This window comes from Benincasa hispida, chromosome 8, assembly GCF_009727055.1.
Source record: "Benincasa hispida cultivar B227 chromosome 8, ASM972705v1, whole genome shotgun sequence".
NCBI lineage: Eukaryota > Viridiplantae > Streptophyta > Magnoliopsida > Cucurbitales > Cucurbitaceae > Benincasa > Benincasa hispida.
The window spans coordinates 12,876,832-12,895,296 of NC_052356.1; the positions used below are offsets into that span (position 1 = coordinate 12,876,832).

General features: G+C 37.2%; 1 protein-coding gene across 1 annotated transcript; it reads left to right on the forward strand.

Moving 5' to 3' along the window:
• The first annotated feature begins 14,884 nt into the window (after positions 1-14,884).
• Positions 14,885-15,409, forward strand: LOC120083927. Its single transcript, XM_039039833.1, has one exon. It carries the CDS (start codon positions 14,885-14,887, stop codon positions 15,407-15,409), a length of 525 nt encoding a protein of 174 aa, XP_038895761.1.
• The last annotated feature ends 3,056 nt before the right edge of the window (positions 15,410-18,465 follow it).

Below are 18,465 nucleotides of genomic sequence, written 5' to 3' on the forward strand. Positions count from 1 at the left end.
ATATTTATTTATTATAGTTATCTAATATTATGTTATTATTATTATTATTATATAAATATTACATCTAAATTTCAAATTTGGTTATTTATTGGGAAAGATAATGAATATGTTTAAATTAAAATGTTTAAATTTAAATTATGTATGTGAATAATTTGGTTTATATTTATTTATTTCTACTAAAAATTAATTAACTTTTTTAGGCCAAAATTTGGGTAACTCATCTTTAAATTCAAATTGTCATATAAAACTAACCATAATAAACAATTTAGTGATAAAGTTAATTATTTAATTAAAATTTGTTCACTAATTTAAATTCATTGGCATTTTACAAAAAAAAAAAGAAAAAAGTAATGGAAAAAAATTCCCCGCGGGGAACCCGATCCCCGCGAATTCCTCCCGAGGAATCCCCGTCCCGCCCCGTGGACATCCCTATTTATATTATATTTACATTGTTCACATTTTGTTACTTAATTTTTATTGATTTTACCTCTTATATCAATGTTGAAATTATAGAAATGTGAAAATATTGACATGTTGGCGGAAATTTAATACTATGTTTAGCCCTCAAGTTTTGAATAATGGGTGTGATGAGATTCCAAAACATACATTTTTAGCCATGTTTGGTAAACATTTGGTTTTTATTTTTTAGTTCTTGAAAATTAAGTTTATAAAGACCCCTTCCATCTTTATATTTTTTATACTGTTATTTACTTTTTATCAAAGTTTTAAAAAATAAGCCAATTAAGTAGTTTTTTAAAACTTGCTTTGATTTTGGGATTTGGCTAGAAATTTTCAATCCTTTTACTTAAGAAAGCTGTAAGTCATGGTAAAAAATTGAAAAAAAAAAAAATTTGATTTTCAAAAATCAACAAGAAGAAATCAAATTGTTATTAAAGGAGGTCAAAGTTTTCCAAATGTAACTTTTTAATCATCTAGATTTTAAGAACATGTTCAAAAGATCCTTGAAATATTTTTTTTTATTATTTTAAGTAATTATATTACATTTTGAATTTGAAAAATAAGTTTAGAAAGAGTGATAATTTTTTAATTTTTTTTCTAATTTTAAATTTTCAAAAAACTGCATGGACCTTTTAAACCTATTTTTAAAAATTCATGGGCTAAAAATGTAACCTTTGAAAACTTATAAATCAAATGTGCATATTCTTTAAAAACTGGATAACGAAAAATTTACATTTTAAACACTTAGGGACTAAACACATTCTTCAAAATTCGGAAACAGAAATGGTAATTTTTTCTAACAAAATATATTATAAATATTTCTTGAACTTTTAATTTTGTGTTTCTTATAGATAAATTGGATGTGTGGAAATAGTCAAAGGCTAGGTAAAGACTAAAAAATCAATCGAAGATAAAATAAAACTGCAGCCAAATAAGTATATGCCAATAAATCATTAGGATAATCGTTCATGTGGAGATATGCGAGTGGAAGCATCCTATGCAAAAGATGTTTTCATAAGACCGGATCACAAAATAGTCACATTTCTTTATAACACCCTTTACTGTTAAAACAAACTATTTCATTTCGGTGACCTAAGGTAACTCGATCTTAATCCTGAGTAACTGTGTACTCCTGTTTATTCAAGATTATCCTTTAATCTGCATGGGTGAGAGTGGCTCAATATCGCCGACTCAATAAGCCTCTCATTTTAAGGGTAAGACTTGGTAGATAGCTTGAGACATAGTCCTGGAAGATGGAATTCGCTTGTAACGACCCGACCCCCTAAGACTTAAGTTAGGCTGTTACTAAATACATGCATGCATGGAACTCAAAACGACACTCGGTTATGACGAAATAAATGCTAATGAAATAAGGTAAGTTCAAAAGTCTTTCATTAAATTCAAATACTAAAACAATAGTAGGGTACCCATAAATCATAAAGGGCAATAAATAAGTCTGAAAAACAATTCTTAAAAGTAAGTTTTAAGCATCAAAACTAAAAGTTAAAAGGAACATGAAAAGAACTTTAAATCTCATGAGCGGAAGCGTAAAAACTAGTCCTAGTGGCTCGATCACGAATTCCGCTTGTCTATCGCCGGTGCATCTCTACCTTTACCTGAAACAACAACATGAGAAAGAATGAGTATAAAATACTCAGTAAGTAACCCCACTACTGGGGTCAGGCTGGGCATCTATGTCCTCTAGATACCTACCTCTGGTGAAACATATAAATTGCTTTAGTCCTCATGGGACACATACATACATGAAAAACTGAGTTCTATTCTACTGTAGTTAAGTATGCCCACTATCTCTAGTAAGTCTCGTAGGACCCACAACCTCTGGTGAATCCCGAAGGAAACACAATCTCTTACATACGCATGGTTATGCATACACCTCTTTCGTATACACATAACCCACTTAATGTGTACCTCTTTCATACACATGGTTAAGTATACACCTCTTTTGTATACACCTAACCTACTGAGTATGTACCTCTTTCGTACATCTAGTTATGTATACACCTCCTTCGTATACAAATAACCCACTGAATGTGTACCTCTTTTGTACACCTGATTAAGTATATACCTAACCTACTGAGTATGTACCTCTTTCGTACACCCCAGATCCTCTCTATAAATGTAGGGATGCTACCTCTTTCGTACACATGGTTAGGCATACACCTCTTTTGTATACACATAACCCACTGAGTGTGTACCTCTTTCGTATACCCCAGTACCCTCTAGGTATGTATCACTTTCATACACACCAGCCCTAATACATCTTTTTCATGTACTAGCGTCTTTGGACGTGCATCATTTTCATGCAGTCACATAGTCTGGAAAGGAAAAGAGATTGCATCTAACTTCATATTATATATAACATTCACCTAATCATGAATCTTCTAAAAAATCTCCTGATCAAGGTTAGGCTAGTTAATCTCAACATACATAATTAATCTAGTATTAATGGATCCACTCTAGAGCATCACTTTCATGCACTAACTCATGTAACAATCAAACATTTAAAATTTCATAATACATCATATAATTTACACACTTTCATAATAAATCACATCAATAAGCACATCAACAAAATGCTCTAACTTTCACCTAACTTTAAGATATTTCCGTAGTAGTGCCGCTTAACTCATAATTTAGGGTCATGCCCAATCGTCCTTTTAATATATTTCATAAAATTCTAAATCATGCGCATACATTAACATGCTTCAGTCATATTATCATATGTTCGTATAACTTATCTAAACGGTCTATTAAATCTCAGAACAGTCAAAATTATCCTTGTAACTAGTCTTACAATCCTCAACATCAACAGATTAAATACAACCATATGGAATCACATACAATCTTATGCTAGCATTCAAGTGCCTATGTGCATAAATAAATAATTCGGATCTCGTAACAGAACATATTTTAATCAAGTTATACTATCAATCTTTCATGCTGTCATTCTGCCATAACCTTCATTTAACATGCTAGCATACATCTAATGTCTGGCCCGTGGGCAGTTCCAGTAGTAAGATTACTTACCTTGACATTAGGTCGAACCAAAAAGCAATTGAATCTTTGTGAAATTCTTGAATCCTTAATCAAGCCTAAGGTGTGGTCCAATTCGAATTCACCTTCCAAACCTCCAATTTTAAGTCCAAATAATTAGCAAACCAAACTCTTCTTCATCTTGAATGAAATTCTTGAATCAACCCCCAAAACTTACTAAAACAAACTTCAACTTCACTGAACAACACCTCAATACCTTCACAAACTTGAATCCAAAGTTGAAACACAATGGGTATCAACCAATTGATGCCAAAAGTAAATGAGTATTCAAAAATCAACCGAAAACAACCTAAACGGCAGAAATCTTACTCAAATTGATAGATCCAGTGACGGCAAAAGTGAACGACGCTTGAGCAGTGGTGGACAGAGGTCATAAAGAAGAACCTGATGCGGCAGCTTTGGGCGGCGTCGGACGGGCTCACGAACGTGAGGAAAAAAAGGGGGGTGGGTTTGACTTTTTATTAAAAAAAAAACAACATCAACAACAATAATATAATAAAACAAAAAAGGAAGTAAATATAATTACATTTAATTCCTTTCCGTTTTATACTATTAAATTTCTTTCCGTTTCAAGAGGAAATTAATTCCTGCCATTAATTTTCAATTTGAATTTCGAATTGGATAATTTCACGCCAACAATTAAATTCCCACACTTACACTTGAAGTACAAAATTCCAAAAATGCCCTCCAACTAATAACAATTACTGAAATTCCAAATAATAAAGTTATTGAAATTACATTATTACTAAAAAAAATGTGTGGGGTGTTACATCGCTCCCACCCGATTTCAGGGACAATAGATAGGTTGTTCTCTTAAATACTTACTCCTAATCTTGAATGAGGGGTCCCATCATCTTTTTAACCTAAAAGGGACTCGGTTTAATGATAAGACCACAACCCAATTGTACATTAGTGGATCAATGGAGACTTAAGGAGCAAGATGTAATTACAAGGGTAAAACGGTAATTTTGATCGAGTTATAATTATGAAAAACCTATGAAGGATTGACTTGCTGATCATGGTTAAATCAAGTTGATAGAAATATATCTACAGTGAGGAGAGTTCAGCTACTGAGCTTTAGTGAAATGTCCCAGTACTTAACGAATGTTGGTTAATTTGGGTAAAAGAGTTTAGCCGGTTAATCTCGAATTGTTGAAACTCATGATCTTTAAGTCCATTAGGTCCCCCTACTAACTCTTAAATGGACTAACCTTAGAATAGAGTGATGAGAGAATTTGAAATGTTCAAATTCAGGTTAGGGAATTATTAATTATATATGATATAATTAAATATTTAATTATCAATTTAAACAAATTAGAAAGTTGTGAATATTTAAATATGATTTAAATATTATATACTTGAATAAGGATTCATGTTTGGAATTGGTACCAATCATTAATTTAATATTTGATATAAAATTATTTTAATTAATTGATTTATTTAATTAATTATTTAAAATTGATTATTAGAATTAATTTTATTTAAAACAAATCAATTTTATTCAATATTAATTATTGAATTATTATTATTTAAAGGTGAAATTCATTTTTGAAATTTGGATTTTTTAAATTCAAATTAGAATTGAATTTTGTGAAAATTCAATTAAAACAATGAAAGATATGGAAAGTGGGTTTATGCCACGTTTTCCCTCAATCTCACTCACTTGGTGCTTGATTTGGTGTCTCTATTTTATGTAATTTGATTGCATGAATTTATTTTATAAAAATGCAAGTGTAATTTACTAAAAATTCTTCATGCAACTTTGCAATGTTGGAGAGAAAAGTTCCTTCATGTTCTTTACATCATAAGCCTTGCAATCTGAACATTCCCTTAAATTTTTTCATCAATTTGGATCCCACAATCTATTCTAAGGCCAGATAATAACAGAGAAGGCTCTTGTAGTTGTCCAAAAGTTGTTCGTGATAAGAATCTTTGGAGAAATTGCATCAATTGGAGGTTCTACAAAAGTTAATTTATGAAATCCTATTTTCTAATATAAACATGCATGCTTGTTTCTTACAATTAATGAAATTAGAATCCTTAAGATTCTAATTGATTCTACATGTTAATTGTTAACACTATCAATTTCTTCTTTATCATAAGTAAAAAACACAAGTTTCTTTTCTTTCTTGTCTCATTCGAGCCTTTTTTTTTTCCTTTTAAACATAATTTACAACATTTTTCTTCCTCTCTCACAAATTGAATGGCATAAATCAAAACATTGAAGAAAAAGAAATAGTTAGATCCAACTCCACCATAAACCAAGACACTAAAGAAACGGTTAGAATTAGAGATGTCCAATTTCCCTATGGGCCCCGCGGGCCCGTCCTGAATGGGATGGGGATTCCCCGATTAGGCAGGGAATGAGAGAGAGAGTGGGGGAGAAAAATTTTCTTGAGCTAAATGGGGACAGGGACGGGGAATGCATTCCCTGTCCTCGCCCCCGGCCCCAGCTCCACTCCGATTAATGTTATGTTATTATTATTATAATATAAATATTACATTTAAATTNGAATGCATTCCCTGTCCTCGCCCCCGGCCCCAGCTCCACTCCGATTAATGTTATGTTATTATTATTATAATATAAATATTACATTTAAATTTTAAATTTGATTATTTATTTAGTATAGTTATTAAATGTTGTTATTTAATGTTATGTTATTATTGTTATTATTATTATTATATAAATATTACATTTAAATTTCAAATTTGATTATTTATTGGAAAAAATAATGAATATGTTTTAATTGAATGTTTAAATTTAGATTATATATGTGAATAATTTGATTTATATTTATTTCTTCCTACTAAAAAAATTAATTAGTTTTTTTAGGCTAACATTTGAGTAATTTATCTTTAAATTCAAATTGTCATATAAAATTAACCAAAATAAATAATTTGTGATAAAGTTAATTATTTAATTAAAATTTGCTCACATTAATCATTTAAATTAATTGGCTTTTTACAAAAAAAAAAAAAGTAACAGGAAAAAATTCCTCGCAGGGAACCCGATCCCCGCGAATTTCCTGCAGGAATCCTCGCCTTGATCCCCGTGGGAAATTTCATGGGGATGGAGAATGAAATGGGGATAGAGAATGGCATCCCCGGCCCGCCCCGCCCCGTGGACATCTCTAGTTAGAATACATATGTTTATTATGTAAATATAGGATGTGTGTAACCGTGGTTTGTTTATTAGTTCCTTATTTTATATAATATTGTTAAATCCGTTTGTATAAATATGAGATTAATGCTAATGGAAAAGGCATGAATTGTCTTACATGGTATCAGACTAAGTTAACTCATTTTCTAGTTATTTTCCTTTTTTTAATTTTTTTTTGTTTTCAGCTGCATCTCCTTGGTCTTCATTCTGACAACTTGTCGTCGCTGATTTCCCCTGGTCTCGCGTCTGAGTAGTTGTCATGCCACTGGTTTCGCGTCTATGTTGTCACTGCACTGTCTTCTCTCGTGTTTGAGTCAAATGGTTGCGCCTGAACTGCTCGCCTTTACGTTCTTGGATCTGAAGAAAACAATAAATTTTTGAAAAATGCACGAAGGTAATGCTAGGTTAGATGAAAGATGTTAAATAAGATGTTGTAACACTTGTTAACACACCACAGTAAAAAGAGGATAAAGCGAACAGATCGAGCACAACAATTGTCAACCAGTTCGGTGAATATCACCTATATTTGGAAGGTAGTGTACCCAAGAAAGATAAATCGACTAGTGTAAAGTAAAATAATCACAATGTTGTACTTATCTGATTCTGACAATAACAATGACACATGTCAAGCTTTACTCTCAAACTTAGGTACTCCTAAGTGTGAGACTCCCCCTCTATATTACCTAGGCTCTTCCTAAGAGCTGATACAGTAGTGGACAGATAGTTAGGCTCCCCCCAAGTGAGAGAATCCTTCTCAGCATGTTATTTATCTTTCTTGCTTTCAAGTGAAGAACACTTCACTATATGAACCTAGGTTCCCCCTAGGTTTGGGAACACTTCCAACTTCACTATAGGCTTGAACTATATTCTCAATATGAGAATATTCAGGCAATAGACACACAACCTTCTCCTTGAAAGACACAGAAGAAACAACCTCTCAAGGCTTCGCACATGACGGATAACAATCATCTATCTCTTTCACGAAATCACCAACCCTAGCAATTAATATTAAAACCCTTAAATACGTTGCGGAATAGATAAAGAAACCCTAACAAAATTTTGATTCCCACAGAAAAGGAGAAAATAAATTCAAAGAAGGAATGTTAAAATTTTCAGAAAGCAAATATTTGTAACAATCGCATTTTGAGATAACAACAGACTGTCATGACAAAAATGTTAGACACACGCCACAACTTAAAACAGAGATATAAAGACAAAAATGTTAGACACACGCCACAACTTAAAACAGAGATAACACGCATCCTGGCTGAGTGTCATAATTCTCCTTATGGTGGGCAAAGAACCACGACGAAAGTCCTTCAATGCGGTTACTTTTGGCCCACCCTTTTTAAGGATGCACGAGAGTTTGTTCAAAATTGTGACCCCTGCCAACGCACAGAGAATATTTCTTCAAGGGACGCAATGCCCTTGAATAATATTCTTGAAGTGGAGTTGTTTGATGTCTGGGGCATAGATTTTATGGGCCCGTTCCCTTTGTCTTGTGGTCAGCAATATATCTTGTTGGCTGTAGACTATGTATCTAAGTGGGTAGAGGCAGTAGCCTGTGCCAGAAACGATGCGTCTACTGTATCTAAATTTCTTATCAGGAATATTTTCATATGCTATGGAACGCCGAGAGCTCTGATAAGCGATGAAGGTATGCACTTTATCAATCGTATCGTTTCAAAATTACTTGAAAAATATAATGTCAGGCACAAGATTGCTATCACCTACCACCCTCAGACAAACAGTCAGGCAGAAATTTCAAGTCAAGAAATCAAATCAATTCTAGAAAAAGTCGTTAGCACAACGTTGAAAGATTGGGCGCAGAGGCTGGATGAAGCAATCTGAGCTTACAGGACTGCATACAAAATGCCTATAGGTATGTCTCCTTACTCATTTGTATTTGGTAAAACATGTCATCTTTTCGTAGAGTTGGAGCATAAGGCATTTTGGGCAGTAAATAAGTTGAACATGAATCCGGATGCGGCGGGCGTTCAACGCAAGCTTCAGCTCAATGAGCTCGAAGAATGGCGAATGAACCTATATGAAAACAACAAGATCTACAAGGAAAAGACAAAGCGTTGGCATGACCAACGCATCAGCAAGAAGGTACTTGTTGTTGGTCAGAAAGTTTTATTGTTCAACTCACGCTTGCGTCTGTTTCCAGGGAAATTGAAATCTAGATGGTCCAGGCCCTTCATAATTAAAACGATCTTTCCTTACGGTACTATGGAATTAATGCGAGAAGATGGCACTGATGCATTCAAAGTAAACAGCCAAAGGGTTAAGCCGTACTTTGAAGACGAAGTGGAATGCCAAAAGTCGTCTCTTGCACAACGCGAGACAAGTTAAAGCTCGCGTCGAGGCATTTCTACGGTTGTAACGCCACATCCTCTAGGGACGCCTTTCAACCTTATTCTTTTGCATTATGTATTTTAAGTTATTTTGAGTTTGTTAGTTTAGTTATTTGAAGGTTGTAAGTTGATTGATTTGCCTTTACAAAATTTAGAAATTTGATTGTTTTTCTTTTAGAAAAGTGTATAATTAAAACTTTGGACGCGTTAGACACAAGTCTAACGCAGGGGGCAGTGAAGGGATGCGTCTCAAAAACACAAAACACTCGAGTGTTTTGGCTAAATGAGGCGACCCTTCCACTTTGCATGCGCCTGACGTCAGCCGCGATCATCCTCCCCACCTATAAAAAACCTCCTTCACTGCGCCTACGAACAAGTTTTTTTTCTCTTTTGCTCAGCATCCCTATGAACCTCCATTTCTTCAGAAAATCTAGCACCTCAGATTCACCAAACCTCCATTTTCCTTTCTCGCTCAGCATCTCCGGTGAATAATGTCGTCCGGGTCAGATTCTCAGAACAAAAGCTACAGCTTAGGCAACGATTCGCTGGTAAGTTCCTTCTCCTCCTCTTCATTTTCGAGTTCACCACCACCTAGCCCTAGGAAATCAACCCCCATCTTTACCCAATCGACAGCCTCTTACGGCGGTGCTACCTCTGCTCAACGTCTGGTCGTCCCTACACCTCCTTCCACCTCCGGGAAAGCTTTGGCCAAGAGCTCCAAAAAACCTGTAAACCCTCCGGCCAAAACTTCTCTGCCTAGGGCTAAAACCATATAAAAACCAATGCCTTCCCCTAAACCAAGGGTAAAAACACAAGCCAAGGAAGTAACACGAAGACCACGACCATCAAAACGCGCCCCCAATAAGCGACGCGTCATAATAGTTGAACACAGCGATGAGGCTTCAGAAAATGAAGAAGTTGAAGCTGAGCTAGCAATCTTAGCTGAGGAAGTGCAACCTGCTCTAGAGTTTATCCATGATTCGCCAACAGCGCAGCCAACAAGGCGCCTGAGCAAACGAAGCAAGAACCACTTTCATAGATAGGACTTCTCTTCATCATTTCTTCGCCCACCAAAGTCCAATTCACACCTTTGTGCCACCTCCAATATTTTTTGAGCCACTGGTTAGGAACCAGTAACGTGGCAGCATCTGAAGCGTAGTTGGATAAGAAAGAGCCAGTGCGCCAAGGAGCAGCATAGGATTGGAGGAGTTGAAAACATCCATTAGTGATTAACTTCGACTGTTGGCTGCATCAATTGAAGAACTTCAAACAACAGAACATGGTATAAGGGATTACCTGAGGCAGCAAACAAGAAACACATGCAGACAGTTGTGTACCAACGAGTAATCACAAGTCTTGGTGGGTATGTTTGCTTTGCCTCCATTACCAGCACTTCTCAGGAATCCCCTGCGTTTCATGGATGAGAACCCTGAAGAAGAATAACGCAGAGATTATGCACCAGCGCAGTAATATTTTAGGGCGTTGTGTTAAAGAAAAACTTTTGTAATATTGAGTTGATTTTTTCTTTTACATCTTTTTGTTATGTTAATGAAATCTATGTTTAAATATGAAGAATGAATGAAAAGTTATCATTTCGAATCTTTGCGTTTGTTTTCAGCATACTTTATTTTTGTTCTTTGATTATTTTTTTTCTAAGTCTTGTGCTTAGCATAACCTCAATGATATCAACTATATGAACTCATAAGCATAAGATCAGAGTGAGGAAAATAGACAAGGCTTGAACTTCTCTTAAAAGATTTACTCCACTTTCTAACGCGTGCAAGCTTTAGATCTTAAACTCCTTTCAATTTTTCAAAGCTTTTTAAAACTTTGTTTCTCTTTTAGCAATGAGGATTTGGCTCGTTTCCAAATTTGGAGATGGGGGAAATCCGAGTGTAGACGCATCAACGAATATGCCATGAAAAAAAAAAAAGAGAAATTCAAACGCAACTCCTCTGTCATTTCCTCAAAAGAAAAGAATCTTAATTGGCATGAGCTTAGTTGGAACAGGCACTTGGCTGTAGTTGGATGTCCGTCCGCATGATACCCGTGGGGGTAAGCCAAAACGAAGTTAAGTCACCTAGACCAACGCGTCCCATAAAACTCCTCTATCTATCAAAAGAAAGAAACTATACATTAAAAAAGGAATGAATATTAGATATGAGTTTAGTTGTAAAGGGTTATCACCAGTAGTTGGATGCTCGCATGAAACCCATGGGGGCAAGCCAAAACGAAAGTGGGATACCTGGAGCAATGCATGGGTAAATAAGTACGCAATCATTTTCTTTTTATCTAGTGTTTGTTTTGTTTTTAAAAGAAAAAGCATCTTACGCATTGCTGGTTTAGATTGAAATGTTTTGAGAAATGAAAGGAGTTGCGATAAGAAGCATGCTGCACCAGAAACAAAATATTAGTCTTTTTAAGAAACGCGTCAAGCTAAGTATATTTTCTCAAATCTTATTTAGCTTTGTGATTGAATATGATGAGAGGTGAAACTTGATTATCTAAGGCTGAGGAAATAGCAAGGAATTACTTTAGAATGCTTGAGGACAAGCATTGTTCAAATTTGGGGGTGATTGATAACTTGTAAAAAATACAAGTTATCTTTGCTCTTAAAAAATACAATTAGGGTTTTTAATGATAAATTCTCCTCATTTTTAATGGAAACGCATGGATTTACTTGAACAATAGCAAATTCATGTAAAATAAGTTTTATCACTGATTATCGCGGTGCTAACGCACTACTTTGCAGGATTTCAATGCAAGAACTGACAACAACGTATTAGACAAGCGTCGACGCAAGAACCATACGTCGGAGGGAATTCAACGCATAGAAGATTCGTTACTCTGGGCTGATTGTGTCACATCACCACTTGCAAGCATGGGCACCTGCAATAGGCGACGTCTGAAAAGCCTCCAAGAGGTCAGGCGGCCAACCAGAACATGGAATTTAATGCTAACCAGGGCATGGATTTAAATGCAGCCCATCCTCCAAGTGGATGAGACCAACGCCTATAAATACTTGAAGACCTTGCAAAATTAAGGAGACAATTAGAAACTCCATACTCTCTGTAAATTTTTAGACTTAGTTTTAGCTGTATAAGCTGTGCCGAGGTGTAAGACAATCGAAAGAACTGAGAACCATCACCACCGCCGACCAGGGAGTAGAGAAAGTTATTCTTGAGAAATATACTCTGTCCTCGGCTCTTTAAAGTGATTGTACACAACAAGATTGAGCCAAAGAACTACAAGAGATTGTATTCTTTGGATTGACTCATTTTCTCTCTTAATATCATTTTCATATCATTTTGATTGAATATAGTTCTTTGTAAAGACTCATTGACCCTTTGTTAAGTTCATATATTTGATCATCACTTTTGCCATTGTTTGTCTTCTGTTTATGTTGAAAGCATTAGTACTTCATGCATAATTTTGTTTCAACGCCTAACTCAACTTGACAAATTGGTAAAAGCATATTTAACTTAGTTGTTTGAAAGAATAGCTAAGTCGTATGAAGTAGAACGCCTAGTACAGCTAGAGATAGACTTACTAGTGTTGCTTGCATTCTAAGTTAGACGCATATAACCTAGAGATAGACTTGTATGTCATCTGCATTGAGAAATGTTGAATGGAGTCTAACGCATGAACAGAAAGATAAGCAAACCATCCCATTTCATCCACACTACATAAGTTGTGTACAAGTATCTTTAACCGGCGTGTCCACTTACAAAAATTCCATTCTCACATGAACCATCATTTTCCACTCAGCTCTTTTGTATCACATTGCAAAGGCACAGCATGTTAATGTAAATAACACATCTTTTGCATTTATTTAGGAAAACCCTTACTGCAAGTACAACGCATTCTCTGTGTTTAGTGAACTGAATCCCTGTGTTCGACCCTGGAGTTGCTAGGAACCTAGATTAGATTTATACTTGGGTTTAATCTAGGAAAACTTGAACGCCATTTTAAGGAGTTGTGTGCTCTCTGTGTATAACTTTAATGCCCCGACGCATTGCAGATATTTGGACGCATCAAGGCACAATACAACACTCAAACTTAGAATTTATTTTCCAATCTGTTTTACTCTAAGCAATTCTAACACACCACACGATAGAAAGTGGAACAAGTTTTTGGCGCCGTTGCCGGGGACTTCAGCAACAAGAACTAACCAAAAATTTCGTTTGTATTTTTTGTAGGGACACTTCAATTAAGGGAAGTATTACAAGCTACGCCTAAGCTTGTGAACGTGTATGAACAGGGAGAACACTCATGAGTTCAGATACGACCCTGAGATTGAACGAACCTTCCGGCATAGGAATCGATCCAACCGTCGTCGAAGGTTGAGGCAACAATTACTCAGACAGCAAGAAAGGGAAGGAGCATTGGCGGAAGAACAACAAAATCGGCAACTGGCACACACTGCACAGAACCCAATCCTGATAGCAAACAACAGCACACGTCCTTTGAGAGAGTACACATCCCTTGTGCTATATGATTTCTCTCCATGAATCATATATCTGACGCCTGATGGAACTAGATTTGAAATGAAATCTGTTATCCTCCAAATGCTCTAGACTGCTGGGCAATTTGGGGGTAGCCGTGGCGAAGATCCTCATGCCCATATGAAACGTTTCCTAGATACATGCAATTCCTTTATGATTCTTGGAATCACACTAGAGGCAATCAGGCTCTCCTTGTTTCCCTATTCTTTGCGAGATGATGCAAAGCATTGGGTAAGTTCATTAGAGCCTGGGGAAATTACCACATAAGAAAAGTTGGTGGAAAAGTTTATGCAGAAATACTTCCCACCTACCACCAACGCGAGGAGGCGTCTGAAAATCATGAACTTTGAACAAGAAGACATTGAGACTTTGAGCGCTGCATGAGAGCGTTTCAAGGGCTTGGTCAAGAACTGTCCGAACCACGAACTACTTTTGACTATTCAGATCGAGACGCTTTACGGTGGACTAAATAGGGCATCACAGATGGCAGTAGATGTAGCAGCAGCCGGAGGACTTATGGAAAAATCTTATACTGAGGCTAAAGAAATATTAGATCGTATTGCCAAACATAACATGGAGTGGGTAGATGACACATACGATGGAAGATATGACAGACGAAGAAGATCTCAGAACATTAACTCTATTGATGCCAACGTAATAGCCACACTCTCCGCTCAAGTGGCTACCATGACCAACCTTCTACAGAACATAACACTAGGTAACGCACCAAACCAGCAGAAGGTTAATCAAGTGAAGGCATTAGGGCATCTCGGGGTAAACTGTGTGGGATGCAGAGATTTTCACTCATATGCTGAGTATTCTCGAAACCCTCAGTTAGTATGTTTCATCAAGAATAACCCATTTTCTAATACTTATAACCCTGGATGGAGAAACCATCCGAATTTTTCTTGGACAGGAGGAAATCAGCAAGAGCACCACTCAGGCGCGAGCCATCAGCAAAGGAATGGACGCCACCTGTCTTTCAACAAATGCATCAACAGCATCAACATCCCTTCAATAGAGGCGACCACACATCGAGTTATGGAACTCTGTTGGAAAACCTATTGAAGGAGTATATAGCCCAGAACGACGCAATGCTGAAGAGCTAAGTGTCATCAATCAGAAACCTGGAATTCCAGGTGGGGTAGATTGTAAGCGAGTTGAAAAGCAGGCAGCCAGGCGTTCTACCCAGCAATACAGAGACACTTAGGAATAATAATGGGAAAGAGTAATGTCACGCAGTAACGTTGCGGAATGGAAGAGCCCTTGCAGAAAGAAAGATGAATCCAAGAAACAATAGTCCTTTGAAAGAACGCATTACATGTACAATGGATCAGGAAGAGAGAACGCCAGAAAATACAAGCCATTTGGAAACCGACACGTCTAACGTGGGAAAGCAGGAGGTGCTTCTGAATGCACCATTCCCCAGGCGTCTGATGAAGAAGAATGATGAACATCAGTTCAAGCGCTTTCTTGAGCTCCTAAAGCAGCTGCATATCAACATTCCACTCATAGAAGCTTTGGAGCAGACGCCAACATACGTGAAGTTTTTGAAGGACATTTTGACGAAAAAGAGAAAAGTCAGTAACAAAGAAGTAATAGCACTAATGCAGGAATGCAACGCATTAATAAGCAATAAGCTACCACAGAAGCAGAAGGACTCAAGGAGCTTCACAGTTCCTTGTTCAATTGGAGGATTAGATGTGGGTTATGCGTTGTGCGACCTAGGAGCAAGCATCAATCTCATGCCCCTTTCAGTTGTTAAGAAATTAAGGATTGACGAGGCACAACCTACTTCTGTCACCCTTCAACTCGCTGACAGGACAATTAAGTACCCGGAAGGGAATGATTGAAGATGTTTTGGTAAAGGTTGACAATCTCATATTCCCAGTAATCTTCATTATTCTGGATTATGAAGCAGATAGGGAGGTTCCAATCATCTTTGGACGCCCTTTCTTGGCTACTGGGAAAGTTCTGATTGACATGCATAAAGGTGAGCTAACCATGCGCGTGGATAATGAAGAGGTGAAATTTAATGTGCTCAATGCATTAAAATTCTCAGACAGTGATGATTGTTAGCTAAACAATATTGAATTGACTGAAGAAGAGTTTCGAGTATGTGAACTTCTCGCATTGGAGGGAACCCTGAAGGAATCTGAGTCGCCGAGTCTGAGTGAGCGGCAGACAAAGCCAACGCGTCCTTCACTCGAACAACCACCTGAACTCGAATTANCGAGTCTGAGTGAGCGGCAGACAAAGCCAACGCGTCCTTCACTCGAACAACCACCTGAACTCGAATTAAAACAGTTACCCAGACATTTGAAATACGCTTTTCTTGGAACTAATAATACATTGCCTGTTATCATTTCCGCTAATCTCACAAAGCCTAATGAAGATTCACTCTTGCAGATGTTAAAGAAACATACACGTGCAATAGGGTGGACACTTTCAGATATTCGTGGCATAAGTCCATCCTATTGTATGCACAAAATTAGGCTGGAGGAAGGGAAGACGGGGTCAATCGAACCTCAAAGAAGGCTTAAACCCATTATGAAAGAAGTGGTCAAAAAGGAGATTCTGAAATGGCTGGACGCGGGAGTTATTTATCCGATATCCGACAGCAGTTGGGTTAGTCCAGTTTAATGCATTCTCAAGAAAGGGGGAACGACCGTGATAGTAAATAGCAACAATGAACTCATTCTTTCAAGAACTGTTGCAGGCTGGTGAATTTGTATGGATTATCGAAAACTCAATGTAGCAACTAAAAAGAACCACTATCCTCTACCTTTCATCGATCAGATGCTCAATAGACTTGCAGGTAAAGAGTTTTATTATTTTTTCGATGGTTATTCTGGTTACAACCAGATTTAATAGATCCGGAAGATCAAGAGAAAACCACGTTCACATGTCCCTTTGGCACTTTCGCATTTAGATGCATGCCCTTTGGGCTATGCAACGCATCAGGGACATTTCAACGCTGTATGATGGCCATTTTCTCTGATTTCCTGGAGAAGACCGTGAAAGTCTTCATGGACGACTTTTCAGTCTTTGAAGACTCATTCCAGTCATGCCTGGATAACTTAGAAGTCGTCCTCGCTCGGTGCGAGGAAACAAACTTAGTACTGAATTGGGAAAAATGTCACTTCATGGTGACAGAAGAAATTGTTTTGAGGCATAAAGTATCTAAGGCTGGCTTGGAAGTGGATGAAGCCAAGATTGATGTAATAGTAAAACTTTCACTACTAGCGAATGTCAAAACATGAAGAAGTTTTCTAGGACATGCCAGCTTCTATAGACGGTTCGTCAGAAGCTTTTCTCAGATTGCGCGACCTCTGAGCGCATTATTGGAGGCGAACCAGACCTATGTTTTTAACGAAGACTGCGATGACGCGTTCGAAACCTTGAAGTATGCGTTGACAACAGCCCCAGTGTTGATAGCACCGGGCTGAACGCAACGTTTCATTCTTATGTGTGACGCGAGTAATGTCACAGTGGGAACTATGTTGGGGCAGAAGAGGGGAAACTTGATACATCCCATCTCCTACGCGTCCAAAACATTAAATGACTCTCAGAAACACTATACAACTACTGAGAAAGAGATGTTGGCTATAGTATTCGGTATTGAAAAATTTCGTTCTTACTTACTTGGTGCATCAACTACTATATATACCGACGACTCAGCCATCAAGTTCCTGATGAGCAAGAAGGATGCAAAGCCGAGACTGATAAGATGAGTTCTACTACTACAGGAATTTGACATTGACATCCAAGATAGAAAGGGAACAGAAAATTAGGTGGCTGACCACCTGTCCAGGCTAGAAAATCAAGAAATGCAAGTCTAAGAAAACGACATCAAGGACGCATTCCCTGATGAGAGCTTGTTTAGAATTGAAGGCAGGGAACCTTGGTATGCTGATATAATTAATTACTTGACCACCAAGCAGTTCCCTGAAAACTTCAATTTCTAGTAGAAGAAACGGCTAGTCCATGACAGTAAGTTTTATTTCTGGGACGAACTGTTTCTATACAAATTAGGCCCAGAATCTATACTACGTCGATGCGTCCCAGAGAAGAAGACACAATACATCCTGGCCGAGTGTCATAATTCTTCTTATGGTGGGCATTTTGTTGGGCAAAGGACTACGACGAAAGTCCTTCAATGCGGTTACTTTTGGCCCACCCTTTTTAAGGATGCACGAGAGTTTGTTCAAAATTGTGACCCTTGCCAACACACAGGGAATATTTCTTCAAGGGACGCAATGCTCTTGAATAATATTCTTGAAGTGGAGTTGTTTGATGTCTGGGGCATAGATTTTATGGGTCCGTTTCCTCTGTCTTGTGTTAGCAATATATCCTGTTGGTTGTAGACTATGTATCTAAGTGGGTAGAGGCAGTAGCCCGTGCCAGAAACGACGTGTTTACTGTATCTAAATTTCTTATCAGGAATATTTTCACATGCTATGGAACGCCGAGAGCTCTGATAAGCGATGAAGGTACACACTTTATCAATCGCATCATTTCAAAATTACTTGCAAAATATAATGTCAGACACAAGATTGCTACCGCCTACCACCCTCAGACAAATGGTCAGGCAGAAATTTCAATCGAGAAATCAAATCAATTCTGGAAAAAGTCGTTAGCATAACGCGGAAAGATTGGTCGCAGAGGTTGGATAAAGCATTCTGGGCCTACAGGACTGCATACAAAATGCCTATAAGTATGTCTTCTTACTCAGTTGTATTTGGTAAAGCATGTCATCTTTCCGTAGAGTTGGAGCATAAGGCATTTTGGGCAGTAAAGAAGTTGAACATGAATCCGGATGCGGCGGGCGTTCAACGCAAGCTTCAACTGAACGAGCTCGAAGAATGGCGAATGAACCTATATGAAAACAACAAGATCTACAAGGAAA

Excerpts from the sequence above, each read along its gene's own strand:
- LOC120083927 (XM_039039833.1), top strand. The coding sequence starts at position 14,885 with ATGGATCAGGAAGAGAGAACGCCAGAAAATACAAGCCATTTGGAAACC.